The 27,468-nt window shown below is 38.2% G+C and overlaps 1 protein-coding gene across 4 annotated transcripts in view; it reads left to right on the plus strand.

The window, feature by feature from the left end:
* ZMYND11 (zinc finger MYND-type containing 11) overlaps positions 1-27,468 on the plus strand; it is a 105,391-nt gene that overhangs the window by 18,345 nt on the left and 59,578 nt on the right. For all 4 annotated transcript variants that reach the window (XM_066551213.1, XM_066551232.1, XM_066551241.1 and 1 more), the window contains exon 2: positions 25,598-25,732. In XM_066551213.1, coding sequence (XP_066407310.1) covers positions 25,617-25,732 — 116 coding nt within the window. In that variant the 5' untranslated portion in view covers positions 25,598-25,616. The remainder of the gene's footprint in view (positions 1-25,597; positions 25,733-27,468) is intronic.

Consider the following 27,468-nt stretch of genomic DNA (forward strand, 5'->3'; position numbering starts at 1 on the left):
GCTACAATAAAACTAGCAGATTTTTTACTTAGTAACTAAATTATTGTTACTTTGAAATTGAGAAACTGCTTATAACTTGGGAAGGAATGTTATGAAAGTTGCATCATTTTCCTCAAGAAAAATAGCTTCCTTTAAAATCTTCACCATGAGACAACTCATCTTGCTAGCAATTCTCATACCAGCACTGTACTGCTGTTTTTTCATTCAGAGTGAATGTCTCAAGCCTGGGAAGAGTGAAATGTGTTTCAATTTACATTTGCTCGTAGCCCATTTTTTACTTTTTGCTGTGACATCAGAAGTTCTGTTGTCATCAGCGAGCTGAGGCATTCACTATGATACAATCTGGAGCTGCCCTTGGAGCTTTTGGGAGAACTGAATATTGTTACCAAAATTGTCTGGTTTCAGGCTGCAGCTCAGAGGGTGCTTGTGCTGTTGAACATGAGTCCTGTGTATGCTTGGAAACACCCTCTTGGATTTCTTCGTATAATTAAACAGGAATATTCACTCATTGAATCTGAGTGTTCACTCATGGAATCTGAAAATGCATCATTCAAGAGTGACTGGAGAGTTCAGTAATCAGTGTGTGTATGATGACATTTTGTCCATTTTACAAAAAATGAGGACGATTTATGGAATCTCAAGAAAATAGATAGATATTTTTTAACCTGTTAAGAAACATTCCTGGTGCCACAAGAAACCTGTGGCACTGGCAGGAAGTGAACTTGGACATACCTGCAGGACAGACCTTCTTAAACAAATTTATTTGCTGTACTGTTGAAGCCGCCTGTCAGTAACTGACCATACATTGTCATTTCTGCTTAAAAAAGATGGGAGTGGCACATGTGACAGGAGACTTAGTACCAGAATAGTCAGTGCAATCTTCCTGCAGCTCAGCTTTTCCATTTCTTAGACTTTTAGCTCAGTCTTCCAGAGGGCTTATCAAGTCAGGCAGTCTGTTTTAATTCTTTCTCAAAAAATAGTTAGTTGCACAGATTTTACACAAGCTTTTCCTTTTCTAAAGAAAAACAAGAGAAAGTAGACTGAGAAGAAAACTTCCTTGTCTAGGATCATAAATTATTAAAAATATAGATTTTTTTAAAAAAATTGAATACATGGAGACAATAGAATTACTTCTCGCATTTCCTCATGTAGCTTACTTAAAACAGCAGCTAAAACACTCTCAATAAAAAGAACTATTGCATTTTTAAATAATGAGATTTCCTTTCAAATATGTACCTTCTGTTGCTGGTTTTCTTCTACCTGTTAGCTGTGGCCACTTAGAAACACAAGTCAGTTTATTTTTTTATTCCTTCTAATTAGCATTTTCATGTTCACTATATTCACTAAGTTTTCAAAGCAGTTTTGGGGTGATTTAAATAATATTTGTAATTTATTGATTGGTACTGCTTCTTACAAAATCCTTGGGCTTTTTGAGGTGCTGGCAAATGGGGAAAAAAAAGGCAATAAGGATTTTCAAGAAAATCAGGCAGAGCACAGATGAAACATCTTGTAGTATCCTTTTCCCACGACTGCAGGAAGTAAGATCCAAGAAGGAGAGGGGAGGATGTCAGGGAGGTGGCCTATAATCCATGAAAATTTATAGCAAATCAGTTGGATAACTGAGAAGGCTCAGTTGGTGTGGGAAAATGACTAAAATAAACTGAATTCAGCAGAAAAGTAGTCAGATACTATGGCTGAGGAGGAGAGCAGTGAGCAGGTCATGAATGTGGGAGAAATAGAATTTAGGGTACCAAAATTGTATCAGTGTGATGAATTACCGGAAGGAAATAAAGTGCCCTGATGTTTCTCTTGTTCTTTGTCTTCTTGTTCTTTGAAAATAGGGATTTGCAGAAAAATATATAATTGAGTGGAAGAGGAATCCAGCATTTTTTTAATTATGAGAGAAAAAAAATGATGAAGTCTTCCTTCTTGGATGAGATCCAGGGAAGGCAAAGCTGTTGTTTAGGATTCTGAATATCTTTATCCTGTTTTTAATTAGAAGTAGATGTACACCTTGTAACATCCCAAAATGGTTAGGAAGGCATTTTGTAGTATGAGATACATTTTAGCTGTTAATGACTACTTTCATTTCAGAATTACTGAAAAATCTATGTGTTTTCTGACTAGCTGCCCTAAACCAAACAGATTTTTTTCTTCAAGGAAAACAATCGAGTGTCTCAAATTTTTGTGCACTTGTTATTTATCATATAAATGATAAGTCCAATGCAAAATGCATATAATTCTTCATGCCATTATATTATTTCTTGTTTCACTGTCTGCTACCTCCTGTGCTATAAAGTGCAGTCTCTTTGTAATACAGCTCAGATTTTATTTTTTTTTCCAAATTGAGCGATTCAAAGATACTACATGAGGGAGAAGCAATTTATGTGATGTGGCTACATTCTTAAGCTGTAATAATGATAAATTAGTAACATTGCTTTAGGAGTTTGCAGTCATTTTGCTTTTGATATGATTTGAAGAACTGTATTGCTTAAACTTGTTTTATTCTTCAGATACTGTAGAAATTTAATAGTATGGTTCTGTACAGATTCTTGACTGAATTATGGCTAGATTTTTTCCTTAGACTAGTTTGCTGGAATATATTAATGTATAGATATCTAATATAATTTATTTCCTTGGCAGTGCTGTACATTTGTATTTGATTTATATTTACAAAGCCAAAGTCTTATAATAAATAATAGAAGCAAACTATTTGCATAGCTTTCTTTTTGATCTTTGTTTTCTTATCTGCATAAACATTACTGCAGGCTCCTGGGCTGGTACCTGTGGTAAATGGATGTTTGACATTTTGTATTTCTGTTCCATTTTATCTGTCTGTTTATCAGCCATGTAGTCCAGTGCCTCTTCCAGAACATGCTTATTCATAAAAGCTATTGGCTGTTGTCAGGATTGAGACTGGAGGGCTGTAGGCAGTAATGAGATGTGAAACTTGGAACTCATATCTTTAAGACATCCATCTACCTGATTTGCTGCTGTGCTGAAAAGATTGTTTATTCATCTTGGTTGTTTTGAAATGAGTTTCTTTTAGTTGATTTTCAGAAGAGAGACTGTAACTGGAGCAGAGAATTGAACTGAAACTCTACTTCTCTTAAAATCTTATTTAGAATTCATGTCAGAACTTCAGATCTATATTTTTCCCATATGCAGTCTTTCAAAATAATTTCTGTAATCCTTGGGATAAAGCTCTGGTTCAGGATTATTTCTGACTCATGATGGTGGAGTAAGGGAGCAGAGATGGAGCTTGGAGATTTGTCTTTGCTATTTACTGATCTTGGACAGGCCCTTTAACCTTTCAAAGACTCAACTCCTTCAGCTTTAGATTGTGGACAGGCGTTTGAAGTTCTTTGAAAATCTTACCAAAAAAATCAACTTCTGTAGGATGCAAGGAATTACACTAGAGAAAATGAGTTGCCCTGACACCTGGTCTTAGTATCTTCTTGGAGGGTTATCTATGAGCTTTGGATATTAAATACTTTCTTGGATAATACTTAGTACCCTGGACCTCTGTATCCTGTGAGAAGTCCAGTATTGGGTGTACTGGCCAAATACATCCATTTATGATTTGAGCTGTGGGATTTTGCTATGGAATCAACTTGTGGACATGACCCAGTGAAGGATAATGTTTTCTCATCCAGAATTAGCTTGAATAATCCCATAAACTTTTACTGATGCCAATTCCTACCTCCATGCAGCTCCTGCTACCATCCCATCACCACCCTGGTTTTTGACCACAGGCTGTCTCCAGTGAAAGCATTTCCCAGTCCTGCACCTGGGATTTGTCTGAGGAGCTCTCTCCCTCTCAGGCCCTGGCCTTGTGGGGTCTCTTCTTTGCTAGGCATGTGTGAACAAGGCCTTTTCTGTTTGTCTCTGTGCTCCTGTGTGGTGGTGGGAGGCATCTCACAACATCTCCACTCTCACACTGGTCTGGACATGCCAGCTTCTCTCCTGGGGTCATTCAAACCTATTGAGAGTGGTTTCCTCTGCTTTCTTACAGTGCCATTGTGAGACTTGTCACCTGCATTTAAAATCTTATGAATGAAGGCCATTTACATTTTTGCCTTTAACAATGTATTTGAAGTATTGAAGAGTTCATAAGCCCTTTAACTAATCCAGAGCTTTGTGTTAGTAATTAAAAAAATGAGTGGTGGCAGTTTTCATAAGAGCTCAAGGTCACTGGAGGCATAATGTATTAAGAAAATGTAGCACATAATTTCCTTTCTCCAGATTCTTTTGTGAAAATTGAAATAGGTATGGTTTTTAAAAATACCTGGTTTTTGTAAGAATTTTCCTTTCTATAGTCAATACAATTAGAAGTACAATTAAAAAAATAAAAACCACTGTAATTTTAATTCTTGCTTTTACAGGGATGAGAAAAAATTAAATTCCAGGTACAAACTAATGGTCAATATCAGAGTGATGAATGTTTATTCACTGGAAGTATAAATAGTGTACATGAGAGTTAGTTTCTCCTGCCTAGGATGATCTTAAGCTTTTACATTTAGTGGATAGGCGAGGCACATGGACACTTGGTCTCTAGGGAGTGTGCAGCTATCTAAGATTTGAGGGTTTGTGCCGTGTTAGAATAAATATGTAATTATTTGTGCAAGTGGTAGCACTCCAGCAGGGCAGCTGAGCACTTCCAGCCTGGGCTGTCCATCAGCTGCCCCAGCTCTGGTGTGGAGCAGCTCCTTGCTGTGGAGGGTGGTGCTGAGCATTCCTGAATCCCAGGTGAACCGTGCTGTAGTCAAGAGCCCTGGTGAATCACCCTTTATAGCCAAGTATGAAAAGATCCTACCTTAAGTTCCATAAATGACTGCAAATACTAAGGCAGAGATGTCACAAAAATGTGTTTTGGCTTGTGCATCTGTTGATGATCCTGCAGCAGTCCATAAATGGTGGTGCAGAACCTAGGTGCACATTCACAATTGTAAATCACTTTCTGTAGGGTTTTGGCAATAGGATAATTCAGGTGTTAAAATTAGAAGTACTTGAAGATTTTCAATTTAAAAACTCAACTTGTTTAGCAGTGCTGGTACACACCTACCTACCCCTGAAATGGGGCCTCAACTCCCACTCTTCCAGCATCCTCCTCAAGCATGAACAATTATGAAAACTCTGCTGACCTTTCTGACCCTAGAGTTTAAATGAGTCCTTAAAATAAACTCTGTCTTCAGTTTCTTGTTTAAAAACATTAGCTTGTTAACAGACTTCTGCCATTCTGTCATATTTTTAATGTAAGGCAAATAATATTTGTCTGAATTCACCACCTGTAAAGAAACTATCCTGGTGACATGTGTAGCTTGGCTTGGCTTATGCAGAATATTTGTGTGTAAACATGGCAGATACTGTTTTTCAATGTTCTTTTTTGTCTGCAGTACTTCAAAGAGTCCCTAGTAATTTCATATATCACTTAGTCATAAACCCTCTGAATATACATTGTGAGAGCCTCAGAAAAGTGTTAATTGTATTCTACTGCAATGGTAGCCAGAAGGTCAGGATCTAAAATTAATGTATTTCTGAATAATTTGAATTTTGTATCAAGGTTGATTTTTCATGGTTACTACACAAAGTAGCATGCTAATTTATGGCTAACATGTTACATATTTTTCCTGTAAAAACAAGGAGGCCTTTCCCTTCTCACAGACAGAGGCATGCTATCTAAACATTACTGCAGTAGAAATAATTAAATGTATTGGTAGATTTTTGGACTCATCTCAAATGTGTGCAGAAACTCTATAAAATGGAGAAAAACTTTATTTTGAAAGCAATCACATTTTGAAAGAACATTTAATTTATTTCTTTAAGGAAGATGTGTATTAGCTGCCTTCCAATACATTTTTATTCCTCATTGGTGAACAGTTGAGTATAATTATCTTTGGATTAATCAGTTTTTGAAGTCTTTTCCAGTGATAATGTATAGAGAGGATTAAGGGAGAGATTACCAAAGCATTAGGAGTTTTTTCTGATTGTTTTTAAGAAGGAATCCTTGCCTTAAGTCAATTACAAAATTATTGCCTTGTAAGAAACTGTTGAGCAAACTAAAAAAAATAAAATCACCTATGGCAGGGTGTGTGTCCTGGAGCTTAAGAGGGAGATGTGCAAGCAGTGAGGTCTTATTTTGGTTATGCACCTTCTTTTCTGTTTATTTCCTTGTTATGTGGTAAAGCAGGGTTGTCTTTTTACCATTAGAAATGTTGAGTTCCTTTTCTCTTTCTCTGTTACATGAGCAGCAATAAAGGAGAGGAATAACATCCCTTCTCACATCCTCTGCTACCATTTTTCACTGGGGAATAGTTTTGTTTTCCTTGTGCTCATTTTTCATGGGTATTAAATTGCTCCATAGTGTTTTCTAGTTTGACCTTTATTTTATGTTTTGCTTTGGATATCATCAGAGTGATGTTAAAATTGAAATACAGTTCTGTAAGGTTATTTTAATTGAATGTTTGAGTAACTCTGCTTGCCTCTGTAATGACTGAAATTAACTTGATCTGGAACTTGGAAAGATTGTCCTATGTATGATTTCATAATTAAAAAAAATAATGAAATTTATACAGTGTTCTATTGAACAGATCTGAGATCAGAGTTCATTTGCTTTTAGCTTCAGGGAACCAAAGTGCAGCCACACCCCGAATTCCTGCTGGTGAAAGTCTTCTTCCAAGCCTCCAGTCACACCAAAAGTGATATGTGACATCATTCCAGCTCTGGGAGGCACAGGCTAACCTTCTCCTGCAGGAATCTGCTTTTGAGTCATGAGTACTTCCTTTTAATGTCTGATTACAGTAGCCCTGGTTTGGCTCTGGGCTTGTATCACACCAGACAAGCCTGTGTGGATAGTTCAGGTAGCTCTGCAGTACCTCCATTGCTTTCATGGCTTCAGTGGTTCTTGTCTGGGATGTTGGGTTTTTTTCTCATTTCAGATTTATTGGAGAGGCTGGAGAATAAAGGGTTGAGAATGGCTCAGACCATGCTCTAAGATGAGAATAGTTACACTTAATATCACAGGATCCTGATGGGAGCTGCTCACCACTGCTCTCCTCGTTCTTCTGGTACCTCGGTGTTGTTGTGGAGCCTGTTCTGCCGTTTGCAGTTTGTAACTCTAAACAGGAAGAAGTTCTGCTTATCTGAGCCATTTTTGCTGGCATGTTTGCATCCATGGCTGTGTATAAGAAGGAACAAGCCTGCCATTTTCATTATACTTCCAAAGTGGCAAAAGTTTCCATTACAGATCAGTTTTTATTATATCTGTCCAAGAGTCATGCTCTGCTTATATCAGGGAAATGCCACCTGCTAAATGACACAGGGTACTCATGCAAAAACTGTATATGTGAGTCCTAAAAGCCATAAAGGTGGAAACAAAGAACAATCTGTCACTTGAGACATCAACCAAGACTGATTTTTTCCAAATGTCCATTGGACTTGTTTTGAAACATGGCTGATTTTAAGAGTGATCCTTATTCCTTGCCTATAACTCATCACATGTGACAAGTGGAAGAGGAAGCGAATGTACCTTACATGAGATTTGCCCATGGGTCTGGCCAAAACCTAGAGACCCAGCCAGGATGGTTTGCAAAAGGTAATATTTGAGCTGGGTCATAAACCTTGAAAGGGCAGTCATAAATCATAATTAGGGTTTTTTGTTTCCTCGATGGTATAACTCTTCAGAGAATGGAGACTGAAATTGTTTACCAAAGCCCATTTTTTTTGTGTTCAGAGAAGTGTTTAGGAAACCTTAACCAGGGTTTATTAAGCATATCTCTGGGAGACAAAAACAGAATTGTGTGCAAGCAGCATTGACAGGCTGACTGGTGTGGTCAGAAAGGATTTTTAATTTCAAAGGATAAACTACAGGATTTTTTTTTCTTTTTTTTTATCTGAAGTCAAGCTTATCTAGTTTATGTCTTATCTAGTTTAATGTATGAGAACTGTAAATTCAGCTATGTTAAGTAAACAATTTATTTTGGTTTGATTCCATTTTCTCTTTGTTTTAGTAAATTTTGCGTTTGTTAGGATTACTGTTGTGTGCTTAATTTAATACAGATGTCTTCAAAGAGTAAAGAAAAATCCATAACTCTTAAAGAGAATAGCTGAAGGGAAACAATGTCTCTGGAACTCCTTTTCATTCCTCTGTGGTCCTGCTGGAGGGGTTTGGATTAAAGGATTGTATCAGGAAGTCATCTTGCTGCAGTTGGTAACTGTAAGAGAGAGACCAAAAACCAAAGAAGAGATAAAAACGTAATGTTTACAGTCATTTTAAAATTTTCAAAGTCCTATAAAGTATAGAAGTATAAATTATATAAAGAGGAGTGACAGGTCCTGTCTGTGAGTGATGGGGTGGGGTGGATGTGCATTCTGTTTGTTTTGAAAATGAAACAGTAAAAAAAAATAGTTTTGAGATATCTAGTAATATGACATAAGAGGTGAAATGATCAGGTGGTGTTTCTTTCTTCTTTTTCAGCTTCATAAAATGAGATCAAGAAATCAGATATTTACTGGTACCTTGTAATTTTATAAGATATAAATAATGTTTTGGACAGCGGGCATTTAGCCTGTAGAATACCATGGAGGTCATATAGTTAAATATAGTGGTTCAATTTTCAAAAAGGGCTTGATGGTATAAAGTCTAATAACAGTGGCAGCAGAGCATGCCTATAGAAGGGCAATCAAATCTCATGATTTAAGACATAAGCACATTACCTGTAGCATCTGGAAAGGCCTCGTTCCTCTCTGTCACCTGCAAAGCTTCTGCAATTAGTAAAGTTCATTCTGGTTTGTAGTGCCTATGTTGTTTGAGGCATTGCTCCTAGCAGTTGTTAGGGGTAGGATACAGTCTCCAGTATGTCATCATGTCATGCAGAACACACAGAACAGTGCCCTGCTTCCCTGAGCTGCTGCTGCTGCCTTGAATGACACCAGCAGGGTCTGAAACAAAAGATCCTGGTGATGGGATGCTGTGAGAGCACAAAATTGCCTGAGCCAACATCAAATAGAAGTGAACTTGAAGGGTTTTTGCACATTACTTTGAGAATTAATGCAACTCTTTTGTAAAAATCAGTTGTTCTAGTTCGCACAGAAAACCCCCATCTCTTATAAGCAGCAGTAAGATAATTGAATGCATGAAGTAGGCAATTTCTTTTGACATAAAAATGGAAGTGTATTTTATATCTGATTTTTGCTTTAGCTTTTTATTTCTGTGGTTTGCTCTAAATAACAACTGCTGGTTAAAATATTTTATTTGAAGCGTAATATGAGGAGTATATACAGAGTTAAATATATACAGAGTTAAATCCTATGTGAGGCCCTCCTTTGTAAATAAAACCTACAGGAATGACTTTAGATGCAGTTTCCTCTTAGTCAGGAAATTAGGAAAGGGTAACATGTTTCAGCAGATAGAAGAACATTGTATCAACCCTTAATAAATCAAAGTAAGAGAGAAAGATGGCTTCTGAGGCTGAAGGCCTGAATTGTAGTGTCAGATGTCTCCTAAGTGTGAAGTGCTGGATGACTTCTCCAAAGGGAAGGCCTGGAAGGGACTGGGGCAGGCTGAGAGCAGGCCCATGGGATGTAGTTCCATATACAGCTTCTCTGGGAGCAGAGCTTGAAATCTGGGTTTCAGCATATTAAAATTTATTTTACATTCCATTTTGTAACTTTCCGTGGAGTCCATAAAAGTCAAGGTCAAATTGAAGGGATAAAGGAAGGTGTTTATTTTAAATTATTGAAGACAAATGCATCAGTATGGAAATTTTTTACTGTTTATAAGGTTGCAGCTTCTTTTTATTGAACTTGTTAAACTGTTTGGAGGTAATCAGAAAATGCATGTAGGAATCAAGCTCAGACTAAGCAAATAAATTTGATTAATGGAGTGCTGATAAAGACAGGAGGGTGAGATGATGGTTCCAGTAGTGATACGATACAAAGGACAAAGGCCACAACATTGTCAAAAGGGATGAAAAATCTGTAATTTACTTTAAATGAAGTTACTGCTGATCTGAAATAAACAGCCTTGTGACCTAGGAGTCAAAGTTAGAGAAAGTTAGCCTTTTGAAATAACTAAGGATATTAATTTTCTTTTCTAGCTCAGTTTTTACTTGAACTAAGCATTGTTGTAAAACACTGAAGAAAATTCTGCAGTTATGCTTTTGCAGTTTCATTTTGTCTGGATAGATAGCCACATTTATTAAAATCACACTTCTTACAAGAAAAATTAAAAAGTGTCTTACACTGCACTTTTGCTTAATTAAAAACTCAATCTGACAAGAAAAAAAATTCTAAATATACATTATTCTCATTGAAAATTATAGTATATATCAGACATTGTCATTAATCAGCCCCTTTGCTAGAATTGCAATGATATTATTTGGGTTATAAAGGAAACATCCCTGTCTGCGTTTGGGGTATTTTTAGGAAAAATTGCAGTTATTTAAGCTTTTTTCAATGAAAAACACAACTGCACTTTTTTTCTTTAGGAAGATGGGGAAAGTAAGATATCTTCAGTTATTCAAAGATGTCCATATGGAAAATGAAAACATAATGATGAAATTTTTCATCCAAAAAAGGCAAAGGAGCAGAAAAATCAATAATATGCTGGCTAGAGCCCTTAGCTGAGATGTGAGAAATTCAGCTGCAAGCACGACCTCCTATCAGGCAAGTGTAGACACTGGTTAGAGCAGGCAGCCTGAGTGCAGTGTGTGTGATTTAAATCCAGCCACAGGAACTTCTCATCCTAATCTCACTTTATCTTCCCTGGAGAGAAATGGTTAATTTTAGGGCTTAATTCATCTGACCTATTTGTGATGCCTGCTTCACAACAAGATGAATTGTAGCCTTGAGTAGATCATGTCAAGTGTGAAGGGAGCATGGAGTGATTAGCTCAGGAATAGATGGCTGCATTCAATCCCTTCTTCCAGGCTCTGACAAAAGGACAGAGTGCAGGAGGACTCTGCCTGTGGAGCTGGAGCTTCAGCACCCCTCACCTGCTGTGCCAGATGCTCCAGGTGAGCTGAAGGGATCTCACATACATTTCCACATATCTACTATTTTATTTCCACAAACCATCTGGGGACCAATAGAACAACATTTTCCAAAGGAGAGAGCTTTATGAGAAAGCTGTGCAGCTCCGAGTTAATTTCTACTCTAGTGTGACTATCTGCTTCACTGAAAGGATCATAAAGGAGGAGAGAGCACACATGCATTCAGCAGCCTTGCCAAAAGTAGAATAAACATTTCTTGATTTGGGGAGATGAAATTTCAAATGTCCTCCTCTGAGTGACCACATTATGGAAAGAATATCAGTTTTGTTTGTCAGTGTTATTTCCTGTTCTCGAGTTGCTTAATATGCTCTCATTTTTGCAACACAGCTCACAGGGAAAAGAATTCTTGGTGTAGTGCTTCTCTTTCTTTGCATCAGAAATCTGCTCTTTTGAGAAAGCTAAAACCCCAACAAACATGCAGGGGCTGAAAGCGCCTAGCTAAACATTTCAGCAGGTTGAGGCAAAAAAGGGTTTTTGTCTGTAAGGAAGGTTTGCATGTTTCCTGTCTCAAGCCAGCTGAACACACTGCTATGCAAAAGGGGTTTTTACTAAAGCTTTTACCTTTTTTGCTTTGAAAACCAGATTTTCAGCCTTTCCAGCACATTTTAGGGGTAGAGAGCTTCTTTTTTCTCTGAACAGGTTAGGTAACTTTTATTGGCCACATTTTTTTCTCAAGTAATTATACTTTAGGGGCCCTGTGTTGCATTTTTTTTCTGCCTGGAATTGCTTTTGAAGCAACTGGAATCCCTACTGAATGGGGTGTCTTGGGTGCTTTCCCTTCTCTGTTTTTTCCTCAAATGCTTTCACTTCACTTAAATGCTGCCTATTTGTCTATTACCATAGAAAACCTTATATACTGTCATGTGTTGGACTTTTTGACTAACACTGAATTTATTTTTCTGTGTGGAAAGTGCTAGTAGGAAAATACTGTAGTTGTTTAACCTGTATGAAATAGCTGAAAGATTGTTTGTAATAAGTATAAGTAAGATAGTGTATTCCAACCAGGTAGGACAGAGAAGGGGATGAGAAAAGGAAATGCAAATGAAACTGCCTCTTTTTTTTTTTTTTTTTTTTTTTTTTTTGTCATCCTCTTGTGGTATTATGTAGATCCCCAGCCAGATGGCTACTGGCTATAAGCTGTGCGTGGATTCACAGGATTTTAACTCCTCTGTTGGTTTCCCATCTGTCATAAACTCAGAAGCTGCAATCCAGAGACTGACATGAATGTCAGTGTCGTCTTTAGCACACCAAAACCATTGTGGCTCACAGGCTGCAATAAGAGCACGAATGAAGACAGGACAGTCTCTGGTTTAGCAGCCATGCTGCTAGACTGGACAGAAAAATTTCTTGCAGTTGGCTTCGAGTAGTGCTTTAAATTAGTTTGACCACTGTGGTGGCAGCAGTCTCCAACAAACAATACCTGAAAAGAGTCCTCAAAAGTTTTTTTCTGTTGTTGGAACTCAGCAAAGATTGTAAACCTGCAGCTGATTTCAGTAGGAAATCTCATGTCTAAAAATAAATAGCAGACTATTTGCAACAGAAAAAAGTGGTAAAAGTCAGAATCTCTCAGCACTAGGAGAACAGATGTGCAGCATTTAAAAACAAAACCTTTTTTGTCTTTCTTCAGTTTAAAATGACCAGTTCAGTATCCTGTAGGTTTTCCTTCAACATGTCATCACTTGGATGAATACATTCTATTTCTATTAATAAAGGTGAAAACAGTGAAAAGCATCTTAGATTTCATGGTATTGGGTAGAATAAGGCATTGGTCACTTTGTGGTCACCTACTAGGGCCTCAGTGTCACTGAAACAAAGAAAACTTGCTCCTCAATGTAAAAGAAGCTCTCATAGTCTCACTTTATGTCTTGTCATACTCAAAAGAGCAAAATGAAAAATTAAATCTCTAGGAAGCAGGCATAAACAAGTGAGAAATCAGGGCTGGGCACACTATAAACAATTTTAGAAGGAATTTTAGCGTCTAATTGTATCCAAGAGAAGCAGCCATATAAGCCTGTAAGGAAATCACTACTATTATGAAGTCCTCCCAGATTTAGACTTGGTGTTCTTCATTAATGGATTTGACTTACACGAGAAGAAAAGCTTCACCCCTGTGAGAAAATAACCACTTTCCTGAAGAGTAGCTGTCTGAAATCAGGCAATCTGGTAATCCAGCTTCAAAAACCCTGTCAGGAGCAAATTACCCTCTCTGTTTCCACTTTGCATTCAGTCCTGTAGGACAGGGAGCAGCTTAAGAGGATGATGAAGGGTTAGACTGGGTTTCAGGTGGTTTCTAGTGCTTGGTGAAGTAGCCCCAAGTTAAAAGCCTTGTTCAACATCAGGCATCACAACTAGAGTAATTTCAGGCAGGTGCTTCAACAGCACAGTGGACTCCAAGTCTTCTGTCTAGTTTGAAAGAGCCCCACATGATGAAATAAGTTCTTGATTGGAAAGATTGCCAGAACTCCAGTATTTTTTTTCCTGCAGAATAGTGTAAATCCAAAATGGTAAATCCAAATTCTGAGTTGTTCCAAGTTCCAAACCAACAGGTTTGCCCTTTGTGATAATGCCATAGTTTAATGATATTTTTGCAGTTCATTTTCTTTGCATTACGCAGAAAAGATTTTTGCAGAAATCACAACAGGAAGCTGTATTTAATGAATGACATTTTCTGAAATTTAGGAGAAGCTCATTGTAGGATTAGTTAATTTTTCTGGGCTTTTACTTGCTGGTAGCCATGGGGATGGCACACTATTCAGTTATATCCTGCACATCTAGGGATTTCCCCCACCCTGTAGGGATAAGTCTCAGTGTCAGAGCTCCCTATCATTCATTTGCATTCAGGTGAAAGGAATAAAATAAAACCCCAGCCATATGTTGGCAATAGTGAAAACTGAAATAATCTGAAAAATGAAGTCCTAGTTTTGCTGACAAAATTATTAATCCCATGTTTCAGTGTCCAAAGGAAATGGCTGAGAATAGAACAGTATGGTCCTGTTGCCTTTAATAAACCTCAGCCCTAGATAATGATAGAGCAGGAAGAGCTCTTGAGTGTTCAGGAAGTAATGTCCTCCCCAAAAGGCCCTTGTGATCTGCTCTATGTCATCGACATCACCACCATCAGTGCTTGAAGAAATAGGTTTCAGATGCACCCACCCGAGGAGACCCAGAACATCATTCTGCAAGTGGGAAGTGCTGAAGTCCCAGAGCAGCACAGGGCTCTTTGTAGCTCCAGCACATGCCATGGACATGCATATGAATATAATAGCAAGCCACTGCTCAAAGTATTCATTTTACCAATGTTGTACAGAACAGATATAACATGCAAGAATCAGGCTGATGCGAAATGGATTTTCAGGAAAAAAATGTGTAATTCTGTTCACTCACAACTGGCCCTTGAGAAGCCTTGGGAAGAATTCTCTGCATTAAAAAATAAAGACATGTAAGTTGGCTTCAGGTAAGACAAGATGAGAAACAGGAGTTGGAAGCATCTGAAAGTTATAGGAAATAGAAAATATATAAAAAAGAGATCATGCTAGAACTCCCACCAAGGTCTTTGAAACAGCTCAACAAATTTGAGAGTGTGGTCCCAGATTACAATGTCGGGAAAAACTCTGTGCCATTTCCCAACCTCTGCCACCCAATGAGCCACACCAAAAGCTGGTTATAAAGTTAAGTGGTATATTCCTCCCTCCTGCTTTTAAAGAGCATATAGGAAGCACACACCAACCTGAAATGGTAGGATGAGGTTTTCTTGATATCAGCTTTTACCAAGTTTGCTGAGAAACTGGTGTTTTCTGAAGTAATGGCAACATACTTCCATCATCTGCTCTGATCTTTGGAAGATCTTTCTTTGTTTGAGTAATGTTTTGACTTTTAACATTTGTCTTTATAAAAAGTTGATGGTTTTGAAACTTATTTTCTTCATTTTTTCCATTTGTTAACTTTTGCAGCAAAGATAAAAAGAAAAGGATTATGATTATACTCAGCTGTTTTCCACTTCAGGATTTGTTTAGTTATGAATGCAGTTGTTTTTCACTGTACATTGGTTTTCATGAAAACTGCTGTTCTCACGTCTGTAAATTGTCCTCTAGGCAAGCTTTGTCCTTGTCCAGACATGAATGTTTTAGGGGGAGAGCTGGGGGCAATCTCAAGTAAGTGCAAACTTAATAAATTACCTGCTTTTGAGGTATAAAAAATATAGGAATAGACCTTAGAGATGGATAGGGATTAGGCTTCACTAGGAAGTGATGATGGAATTGGTTTGGGGCAGGATGAGAGGAAAGCCTGCCCTTAATTACACACAATGCGTGTAATTAGTGAGTTTGGGTACTGCCTATGAAGGAAAGAACATATGCTCCAAATATACTTCAGACTGTACTTTTAAGCCAGATGTCTGTGCCCAACCTAGGAAATACTTTCTCTAAAAACATAGAAGAGAAAGCTAAGCAAGATGAGCACTAGGGCAAAGGCTTCCACTTCCACCATGCATTGTTCTTTCTCTTGATGAACTGTCCCACAGCTGGGAGAGCATTGACTGAAACTTTCAGGTTCATTATTTCTGATATTCACCTTGAATTTCAGAAGCAGGATCTAAAGCTCAGATTTTACAATTTGATCCTCTCCCTGCCTGAAAGTTTCTGTTGATTTATGTTGTAGAGGCCTGTAAGCTTTGGCAGTGTTTTTCTTAGTCTCATCTTACCTGCATTACAGATCAATGTGTTATAACGCTCTAAGTTCTGAGTGTATTTCTAAAAGTTTCCAAGAATAAGCCCAGGCATACTAGCCTTGAAGGAGCTTTAGTTTGGAAACCTTAGTTGGTTCAGAATTGTACTTGTTTTCTTTATATAGTACCACCTTTCCCAGAGATGACTGTTGACAAGAGAAAGTCTCCTCTGAGCTAATGTTGCTTGTGGCCTGATGGCTGGAGAAAAGTGGTCATGCCTGCATAACATGCTCACTTTTAAAATAATTCAATATCTGAGCAGTTTTAGAACTTCTGTAGCTGTGCTTTTATTTATAGAGAGGGAGAGGCCAAAAAGAAGAGCTTTGAAAGAAACAAGTTCAGGCAGACTTTGTTTTCGTTAAGGAGCAACAAAAATTGATTCAGCTGCCTTTTGTCAATAAAAATGCAGCCTGGTAGAGGAATAGTTGTTACAAACATCTAAGGTTTAGGTCCTGTTGCTACCACCAGAATCACAGTTTGTACTTTAAAGATAGTGACAGTTGTGTGTAGTTCACAGAAAGAGAAAAATAACCCCAGCAAATTGGAATCTTTCATTAAATTGGAAAAAAATCAACATCAGCTCTGTGTTATACCATATACCTTACATAATCTGCAATGAATTTATCTTTTTCGTGATTTGTACTTTTCCATACATTCATGATTCTTTGACCTGGAAAATGTATCTCTCTTTCTCATTGTTTAGTGTGAAACTGACCCTATGCAGAATTACATTCCCTACTAATATACCATGAAAAATCATTTATTTATTTATGTCATCATACCTTATTTATTATACCTTACTTACTGACAGAGAAATTTACTGCATCACTTCAGTTGAGGCTTACAAAACAACCAAGCTCCTTAGTTTTCAGAGCAGAAAGGAAGATGATGATCAAAAGCTTGCTTTCAGAGAGGGAGCCACTCTTCTCATTTATATTTCTTAGCATTTTCTAAGATGTCTTCCACCTATCATTTTTTATTAGAGGGAGTTGCAGAATCAAAGTGGCATCTATTTATCATCCAAACTGAAATTCCAGCCCTCACCATCAGCCTTCTTTGGCCATGATTTTATCTGTTTTACGACCAAGTGAGCATTGGAGCCTGTCAGGATGCATAGCTGCATTAATCATCTCTGCTCACTACAGCCAAGGGAGAGGACAGGAAGCATCTATTTACTAAGGGCTTGTCTACATAGAGAAACAGCCCAGACTGCTCATTAGGAGTTAACTCCTTCCAGGGATTCTCCTTGAGCATCTTTCAGTGGTTTAGCTTCAGGCTGCTTTGGAAAATACAGGATTTGGTAGTGGGGGGAGTTAAACCAAAGCAAGCCTGTGTTAGTGTGCAGTGTGGGTTCAGAACATGATCCTATCTCCACATGTCATTTAATCTTCTGTAACTGACCCTCTTCATGCTCTTAGTCTGTGCAAATGGAAGGTAAAATGTGTTGGTTGAAGCCCCTCTTATCAAGGCAGGTGTGGGTGACTTGCTTGTGTCCATGTGCATTTGTACAGGGGAGCCCAGAGTGCTGCTGACAGCAGCTTGGGTGCAAGCATTATTTTTGATAACTCCCCAAAGAAACAAATCTGATTAGACCTCATTTTTTTTGGTGATAGAGGACAAAAATGTGTAGGATGATCCTTTTACACCTTGTATGAGCCATGTATTATTTAGTGATGTTGAAGTTACTCATGTTGTACCATCTTTTGTATAGAAACTTCCTTTGCCCCAAGATGAGTAGTCTTTGGAGATGAACAGCTTAAAGTCTATTTAATATTAGTCTAGTACATCATCATACTGAAAGTAAGAGGCTTTGTTACTATGGAAGCTGAAGTTTATCTTAATGAGAAACTTGCATCATTTTGCAAGAACTGTGCTTTTAAAACAATTTACACTAGTGCAAACTTCATTGTGGAAAGCATTTAGCATAACTTAATTTCATTAATTAAGCCTTAAAAAAACCAAACTAAATTGCTTTTTTTAGAAGTTCAGAAATTTGATAAATGCATTAACAGTGTATGCATTTTCAGTGGTCATATGAAATACGAGTAGAATAGAAAAGAAAAGAATGTTTCAGTTGTAAGAATCCTACAGTAATCATTTAGTCCAACTGCCTGACCACTTCAGAACTGACCAAAAGTTAAAGCATATTATTAAGGAAAAATGCCAAATGCCTCTTAAACACTTAGAGGCTTGAAGCACCTCTCTAGGAAGCCTGTTCCAGTCTTTGACCACCCTGCAGGTAAAGAAATGCCTCCTAATGTCCAGTCTAAACCTCCCCAGAACTGCTTTGAAACATTATTTTCTCAGTAAAACATAAAGTTGTGTGGTTCTTGATTTCCCTATGTAACTGTTAATTCTCTTACTGGCTATAAAAATTAACTCTCTATGCATTGAATACCAATTAAAAGTTGAAATATCAAGGAAAATACTGCTTATTTTAGAGGATCAATGTGGAACCTTGTCTTAACACAAGTCCATAGCAAAAAATATATTATGAGCTTCAGCTTACCTAGGCACATTACCCAGAGTAAAACATGATGACCATCACCAAAAAAGTAATTTGTAAGAAGCTGGTGTAGCTGCATTGCTGGTTACAGCTTTGGCTCTTTGCTTTCAGCTCTTTCAACTACATTACTTTCTTTGGCAGCTATGCTTTTCTTTTTTCCAAACTTGCATTGCTAGATAAAGTTTTATTCAGTGATTTCTGCCAGACAGGAACAAAGGATAGTTTCTTTCAAATGTTATGATGGCGTTTGCTGTTGTCTCTGAAATTCCAGGCTGGGATTGGCTGGAGAGGCAGCAGAATGCATTTCAGTCCTGTACATGTATTTGTATTTGATAGCCAACAAGACCACTTTGACAGCCTTTGTTTGGAGTATATGGCTATTATTCAGTCCTTCTCAGCATCTTGTGTTGGTGCTTCCTATCAGATTTTGTTATACTCTGTTTGCACTCACACTTTTAGAAATTCTCTTTTGGGATGGCACCTCAATATCTGTGTCAAGTTCTCTCTAACAGAGTGAGTTAATTAAACAGGAAAGTCCAAGTTTGGCTCCAAAAGAAAAATGAAGAGTTCTACCATTTGTATATTGATGATTCAAAATGTCTGAGCTTAACATTCAACTGCTGTGTGCCTTAGCCCCAGTGAAGGACACTTACTTAATCATTATGAATGGAATACAATACAAATGAAATAAATGCAGTATCAGGGATTAAAATAGACCTTGCACATATGTGTAGTAAAAGTATTCTTGGGGCCTTTAATTCTGTAATGTCCTTGGCTCAGATTTCTGCAGTGGCTCACTGCCATCCTGAAATGGCACAAGGTAAAAGCAAAAGCTTTTATGTATTCTGTGTACAGGAGTTGGGGAAAAAATTAAATTGCAGAGAGAACGAAGCAAAAGATTACAGTTTTATATTCATGCAGTTCTGTTTTGTGTCTGTACTGCACTTCAGGGGGCTATGCAAAACCTCACTCAAAAAGTTGCATGACATCAAGGTTACCAACCTTGCAGTTGGGAAATGCAAAAGGTGGAACTGCACAGATCAGCAGGGATATTGTACTTGCACATGGGAAATATTTAGGATAATTATGCTAATAAACTTTCCTCTTTTGAATAGACTGTGTAGACCTTAAGCTAACAGTGAAATAAAAAGATTTTCATTAGGAATGACATGCATTCAACGTGCAAAAATCTGTGTTTTAATAACTTCCAAAATGATAGCATTACAGCCTGAACTGATCTCCTAATTAAAAAAACAAAACAACCAACAAACAAAACCAAAAAAACCCAAAGAATTCAGTAACTTTTATTAATTTATACTCTAATTTTCTGGGTTTAGTTTCATTAACAAAGAAATTTTGCCTATTTCAGTTGCAAGCCTTTGTTACATCTTTTAGTTTCACTCACATCACTCAACACACCCCTAAGTTTTTCATTGTGAGGATGTGGCAATCAGACAATAATAGAAAGTTTACTCCAAAACCCTGGAAAGTCAGCAGAAAGGCATTTGTTGATTTTAGTGGATTGGGATTAAGTCCAAAATAAATATCTAATATACCAAACCACTTGCTTATTCTTCAACATTTGAAAATTACTTTGTATGCAAAATCTTTGTTTCTGATAACCCTCAGTCTTACAAAAGAGAGTCTCCTGCTACCAGGTGCCCAGCAAATCTTTGGTTATGCCTATAATCTTGCACACTCATGAAGACAAATAAATGGTAAGCAAAATACGCATTTTCTCCTACCAAAAACTTTGTCTTTACCCTAGCAGCTTCTCCCCAGATTTTTGGATCACCAGCTATGGAAGGTAGACATGAAATTAAACAGTCTCTTGTTTTTGCCCCATGCATGATGTATGTTGCTGCTCAGTCAAGACATTTTCACCTGTACCTTTCCTATGTAAAAATAGAATAATTACCACTTTTAATCACAATTGTTGTAGGAGGGGAAGACTAAGAGTTCACACTCCCACTACAGCGGTGATGAAAGATATGATTTAACAGCAGTTTAAATTGTAAACTAAATTTTAAGCTTGCAGAAGTTCACAGTATAATGGAGATCTGTATGAAGTCCAGGGACCCAAACTCTGCATCAATTTGCAAATCTGTATTTTCATGTTAGACTCCTATTTAGTACAAGAACAAAGCTAGACATTTGGAACTCTGTACTGCTCATATATACAGTTTTATACTTACTATAAAGAGTTACACTTTAAGAAACACTAGACCCCATATTATAAAGTACTTACAAATATGAAATTGAGCCTGTGTTTAAGATCCCAAACCACACAAACTCAGCATGAAAGCCACAAAAACTAGGACTGAGCCTAGCTTCTTCCTGCTTTTGAGCCTAAAATCTTTCACTGTGTGTTGTGGAAGAAACAGAAATAGCCCCTTTTGGTCTGTGAGGCCAAAAGGCAGCAACCAGTAGCTGAGCAGTGGCAAGGATCAGCTCCTTAAACCTTCTTTCCATTGCGTTTAAGAGCACACAAAGTCCCAGCCAAGAGGTGGCTGATAGCAGGGATGGAGTTTAACCTGTTTGACTTTGCACTGGAAGGGCTGAGCACCAGAGGTAGCCTCACTTAGTGTGAAGTACAAAAACAAGGTTTAACAAGCTACTGCTTGTCAGCTCTTAATTAGCAGCTCCCATCAGAGCAGCAGCACCCAACTGCAACGCCGTCTGCTTCAGTGCAAAGTCCACATTACTAGTGAAGTTTTCAGAAGCACCATATTTTACTTGGACAATGGTGTTTAACAGCTACCACGTGGCAGGATTTGACTACTTTGGGTTTTTTCTGTGTGCAGGGAGAGTTTCTGGCTAAATTCAGTACTTGATAGTATCTGCTAAATTGAATGCAAGCAGCAGGTCAGGAGGTTCCCTGGGCTGAATTCCTTGACATGCTGCAAGGTGATTTTTGTTTATTTTGACTTGCAGTTCAGATTTCCATGTCCAGCACTCTTGCAGCAGACAGCTGCACAGCGTTTGGTTCTGCCAAGTGTGTGCTGATGACTGGTGGCCTTGTTGTTGTGACAGTGTCAGCCTCGGCACTGCGGTGCCACCGCTGCCACGCGCGCTGGGGCTGTGCTGGGGACCTGGGCAAGATAAGCCCTGCTGTGTGTGTTATCTTGTGTGCTCACAAGATAAAGCACAGGTTGTTGAGCCTGCCTGTGAGAAGTGTGGGTAACACTTGGCTCTTGAGGAAAGCTGCACACAGTAAAGCGGTATAGTTTTCAAAATGTGTTTAGGACATTAAAGAGGGATTCAAAATGCAAAATACAGTAAAACCATAAGCAGAGTGCATGAGGGAAAGTTAGAGAACTGAAAATTGAGAGCATAAATAGTTTGCTTTGGGCCCTGTGTGAGTGAGGGTGTGATGGAAGTGTGTGGGCTGGTGCATCAGCCACACAAAACTTTTTCTGTTGGGAGGATATTTCTTATATTCTGCAGGTCTCATGGATGCCTACAAAACCTAAGACAGATCCTGCTGATATAAATGCCTAGATTTTCAGTCATATGTGTTTGTCAACCTTTCTCTCAGAAGCTCTATCCTACCACAAACGTGCTAACAAAACATGACAGAGGTGGCATGGAGCAAATAATTTTGTATGGACAGGGTGTACCATTGCTAAATGAGCATAGTGCCCAGCAAATCAGACAAAGGAATTGAATGTATACTTCAGCTTAATTGAATGTATACTTCAGCTTTTAGTTTTTCTTTCCAGGATTTTTATATGAATGCTATAACAAAAGAGGAGAATGAGTAACATTTTCAAGTATTTATCTGTAAATGTACAACCAAGTATTGTGGTTTTAAAGAGTTTCTGGACTTCGAACTTCTTTAAAAGACTGCATGGGTGAATCAGCCTCTTTGGATACTTAACCTCTCTGAGCCATAGATTTTTACACGTACACGCACTGCATGTTTATGCTTGTTCTCTCCTCTGTGTGTGTGTGTGTGAACCCACACATAAGTAAATAATCAGGAGTGATAAATACAGATTTAAGACTCTAACGTGTCTCCTGTTAAAATGTTAAGTACTATTTGCATGAATAAAGTGTTCCTGTGGAGACGCTGGGAGGATTTTCTGTTGCTTGGAAGTAGCACTCAAAGGCATTGTATGAACTATGAACTATTAACAATTGGATACAAGTTTCCTTTTAAATATTGTAATAATATAAAAAACTGCTTATATTTTTGCAGGAGTGCAGGGAGTAGACTGTTATGGTTAGTTTTACCATAGAGGTAAAGTGACTGCAATGAACAGCAAGAAATAGGCCACAATCTTTTAAACTTTTTCTGTAATGTAAAAAGACTCTATATTTTTTCTACACCATGCAATTAAAAGATTAAAATAACACTAAAGTCGTCTGGGCTTTTGGAAAAACCCCCTATTTTTGTATTTTTGGCAGTATGGTGTGTAAGAGCTGCTATTTCAGTAGTAGAGCGTCAACTTCTGAGTTTAATGAAAGTGCCCTTAAATAGTAAACCAAAGTTATGAAAGTGGAAGGTATATTCTTTGAAGGCAGAACACCTGCTAAAATTATTGTATCTTGAATAAAAAGGAAATAGAACAGGTGTGATTGCTGTGTCCCATGTGTGGCCCTATTGCTGTTATTTCCAGAAAAACAGAGGGGTAGAGCCATGGCCGTGTCCGTGTGTGCAGCAGTGGGAGCAGGGAACCATCAGGGGGTACCACATGGGTTGTGTTTTTGGAGTAACTTCTGGCCCAGTGATGTGACATCCCTGCAGGATGCAGAGATGGGAGGTACACACCTGTCCATAGCCCAGGGCATGGCCTGGGAGTGCTTCAGGCCAACACAGCACAACAAGGATGGGGCGAGGGTCTGGTGGGAGAGACCTTTGTTCTGAGAGCCCATTCCAAAGGGAACGGTGATCCCATAGGGCCTTTGCCACTCTGCAGCCGTAGGGCTTCAGGAGCTCATGGTTGCAGTGCTCCTTCACTCTCCCTCTCCCTGCCTCCAGCATAGGCTCTGTCTCCTGCCCTGGAGGAGTGGGAATTCCTAATTCCCAAAGGCCAGCCTTCCCTTTGGCTGCACAGCAGGGCCATGGCACCGTGCAGAGGTGGCAGGTGGCTTCCCCAGGACCCTGCCCTGTGCTGTGCCCTTGGGCACAGGCGTCACGGAGGTGTGAGAGAAAACCCTGCCATCCCCTGGGCTGGGTGTGACACTGGCACAGCAGCCATATGCTGGGCTGCCAGAAATAGGGGCTATTTTTAAAGGAGTTGGGATTGCTAAATAAACTGAGAGCTGGTCTGTTGTTTCACACTGCTGGGAGGGTCAAGAAGGACAAACGCTTGCTCCTCGCATGGGGATGTGATGCTGTGCAAGAGCCCCCGTGTCCAGCCTGCTGGCTGCCTTATCGTCTGACAGCTTTGGTACAGAGGGTTTGTGGAGGGCTGGAATAAGAAGAATGATCTTTCAGTCATGTCTGTGTTAGGAAAGAAGTTTTGTGCTAAAACAATAGGTCTGCAAAGATTGTCGTGTTTCGTGTTAAGATCAAACTTCTTTTGTGCTTTACTCGATTTCTCATAAAAATTGAATTCTACAAATAGTTATATGTTTCTCTAACAAATTAGCAGGTTTTTTTTTTTTTTACTTGCAGTGGCCTAATGTTCTGTGAAATTAATGCAGAGGAGCTTACAGGGATGAAGTGTCTTTTCCTGCTGCTCCCAATAGAGACTTTCTTTCTCTGAATCATTGTCAGGCGATGCTATCTACTGCTGTCACTCTTAGCTGAATGTCTGTCACATTCCCTCTTATCCTTCCTTCAAAACTGTATTCTTGGCCTTTTTTTTCGGGGAGATCCCTCTAGTTGCCCTTGCTTTAAACCCCAGAGGGAGGAGATTTCTAAAGCTGAAATGTGGGATCGATGTGTGACCACACCACATCTTCTCATGTACTGCTCTGTTCTGCCCTTCCCTGGTATCTCCTGCAGCCAGGAATGCCTCATGGACCTGGGCATGTACATACCTCTTCACATCATCTTTTTTTTTTCCTTATTTTTTTTCTTTAAATGGGCTACATGGCATAAAGCATAATGCTTTAAAATAATTTCTTATCCTTAATAATGGAATGTTACCATTCATTTCATTGCACCTGTAAAGTTAGTGAGTGTTGCCCAGCTTATATCTAAAACTTGATCTAAAACTTGAGAGCTCTCTTTGATAAGTACCTGTAGGTCCCATAGACTTGAAAATTACATTGCTGCAACTGATGGAATACTCAAATCTATTTCATTTTTCTGAATTTGAGAGCAGGGACACTTTTAGTACTTAAACTCCCATCTTTAACATTGCACAGATGGTGAAATATTTTTGCATTTTTTATATTATTTTGGGTTACTGAAGTTAATATTCTGCTAGCTACAAATATCAGCATGCATACCACAGGGTTCATTCCGAGGACAGAGCTCTAAAATAAATTATAGACCTTGGTAGCACTCATAAATCAGTCATTTTTTCATTGAGAAAATGGTGGCAATGGAAGAAAGTTATTTAGTGATCAAAATGCATCGTTAAGCTTTTAAAAAGGGATTCTGTGCCTGTAGTGGAGCTGTAGGCGATTTATGGCTTATCCGTACTCATTGCCTCCAGCTTTTGGAAAATTTGTAAACAAAGCCAGATGCTCATTATGTTCCTGTTCAGGGTTGGTTAGATGGGCAAATGCCATCAGAAGCACTTTGGCCCTGTTGGGTTTTAGCATGTTATAGAAAATGGAACTGCTCCAAAATATTTTTTTAAAGACTTATCATCCATGAAAATATACTTCTGGTTTTTCCTCATAGAATGGACTTTTTTTAAATAGCTGTAAATGATAAGAACATGGAAGGTAATACTCCAAGGACTGTGTTTTACGTTAAACTGTGGGTCCAGCTTTTTCTCTGTGTCAGAATTTGTGCTTATGATGTATGATGTAGTCAAGTACCACTCACCCTTTTAAGGGCTTCAGGAGGCTGTGGCAGCTTCAGACTGGGGTAGTTTTGCATTTTTACCAAATATAGGGAGCCAAGATATGAACTGAATTTGCTATTGATTTAATATATTTTACTGCTTGCCTTTCGTCTTCCATTTCAATTATGTGATGTGAAAGGGATTCTTGTAATCTACTTTTTTTTCACTTTGTGAAAAAAGTGAAAAAAACTTTAAGCACTAGAAAACATGTTGTTATATACAAATTGAATGCTTATGCAACAATACCTTTTTTCTTGTAATCATATTTCATGTAATTTATTTTATAATTCTTGCTTAACTTTTGGTGAATTTTTTTTTTTTTTAATTTTTTATTTCTTGGCTGCAGCTGAGCAGGTGAGCAGGTCATGGCACGCCTAACGAAGAGACGACAGGCAGACACAAAGGCAATCCAGCACCTTTGGGCAGCTATAGAAATAATCCGGAACCAGAAGCAAATTGCTAACATTGACCGCATTACAAAGTAAGTGACCTGCTCCAAAACCAGTCTTGGTGAGGGGGAAGGTTAAAAGCCCTTGGGAACAGAGGGAACAGAGATAGGGAACATAGTGAGATACTGTGAAACAGTTACATGCAGTTCTATGTTACTGATTAATTAATTATATATAAAAAAGCAAATTTACCAAACTGAGCACCTGAAAAGTGAGGCTTAATTCATTGAATTGAGATCTTACCCTGTATGTGTTTTGCATAAGCATCTTTAGGAAATATGTAGCATTTCTAGTACTTTAATTGAATTTAGCATTTTGGAGTTGATAGCTTGTTCAAAATACAAGAAACAGATATAACAGTTGAGGAGAAAAGGGCAATAAAATCTATAAATAATCTGTTTCTTTAGGAAAATGTGAGAGGCTGGTGTAGGACTTTTCCAGAAGGCAGAGAGAAATCTGAACTGTTAAGTTGCTCAAATAAATAAGAAGCCATATTTGCTGAGATGTGCATAAGATGCTATTAAAGGGGACATGAGATGTTTATCACCTTTGATTAATACTGTCAAAATATTCATCAAAGTGTATTTAGGTGCTGGATACACAAAGAAATATATATTCTTTGTTCTGTGGAGCTTGCACTGTGTAGAAAGATCTACAATATTACTTGTAGCAGGCACTGTAATAAAAACGGAGGGCTTTGTCCCTCTCTCTGCTTTGTCTGCATTTCCAGGCTGACATGTACGTCACATTTGTCAAAGTAATCAATATGAATAATTTAAAAGAACTAAAGTAACCAGTTGGCAACTCTTCAGTTGCCAGAACCAATGTGAACTGATAATGAAGGCAGAGAGCACTAACAAGGAGAGTTATAAACAGTGCAGGTGACTAACAGAGTGGAAATCATTATAACATGGCCCATGACAAGGGTCCACTGACAGAGTTTGGAAGTTCTGGGGTGGAAGTGGCAGGCAAAACTGGCTTCATAAGTGGAAGAAGTGTAACAGTTCAGGGTCTCCAAACATAATGAACAGTGAAGTGCAGAAAGAAAGATGACGTCCCAAGTGAATTAATGTGTACCTGGCTTGTATAAGAAGAAAAATGGACCATCAAACTGAAAAGCACCTTTCCAGAGATAGGGAATTCCAAGAGGGTCTGGAAGGAGATTGTATTTTAGAGAATTTCACTTTTGATGTCATAGTGGAGCTCTAGAATGCATTAAAGCATATATATGTTTTCATGATGTCTCCAAGGAGACGAGTGGGTAAACTAATGCTATACACTTTCCATTTTAACATTCCAAATTACTTGCTCTAGGCTACATATTAGCTGAGTTTGTTAGCTGTTTGTGCTCTTTTTTTATATGTAATAAAGGGAGACAGGCATGTCTAGCTGGGAATTCATCCCACTCTTATGAGAGATGCCTAGTTTAAGATAGTGGGAAAAACATTTAGCTGGGTAAAGTTAGGTCAGACAAATCATTACAAACAAGGTTGAGAAAACAAATAATCAGATGCTAGAAAAAGAAGTACTGCTCTTGGTAACTGATGGGTAGTTTGATTTTTTAAAAAAGTCTAGGTCCAGATTGTATGACTCATTTCCAATCAGAAGAAAAATAAGTGACTAAACAGAAATGCAAGAAGCCTTAGTACTTTGAGAAAGATGAACAAGGTGTTAGCAGTGAAGAGCAATCCAAAAAGTGCTTGGGCATTGTAAATTCTCCCCATGCACATCAGTGACAAGAGTGATGAACACTGATCTAGTTTCTATT

The sequence above is a fragment of the Molothrus aeneus genome, chromosome 1 (assembly GCF_037042795.1).
Source record: "Molothrus aeneus isolate 106 chromosome 1, BPBGC_Maene_1.0, whole genome shotgun sequence".
Lineage (NCBI taxonomy): Eukaryota > Metazoa > Chordata > Aves > Passeriformes > Icteridae > Molothrus > Molothrus aeneus.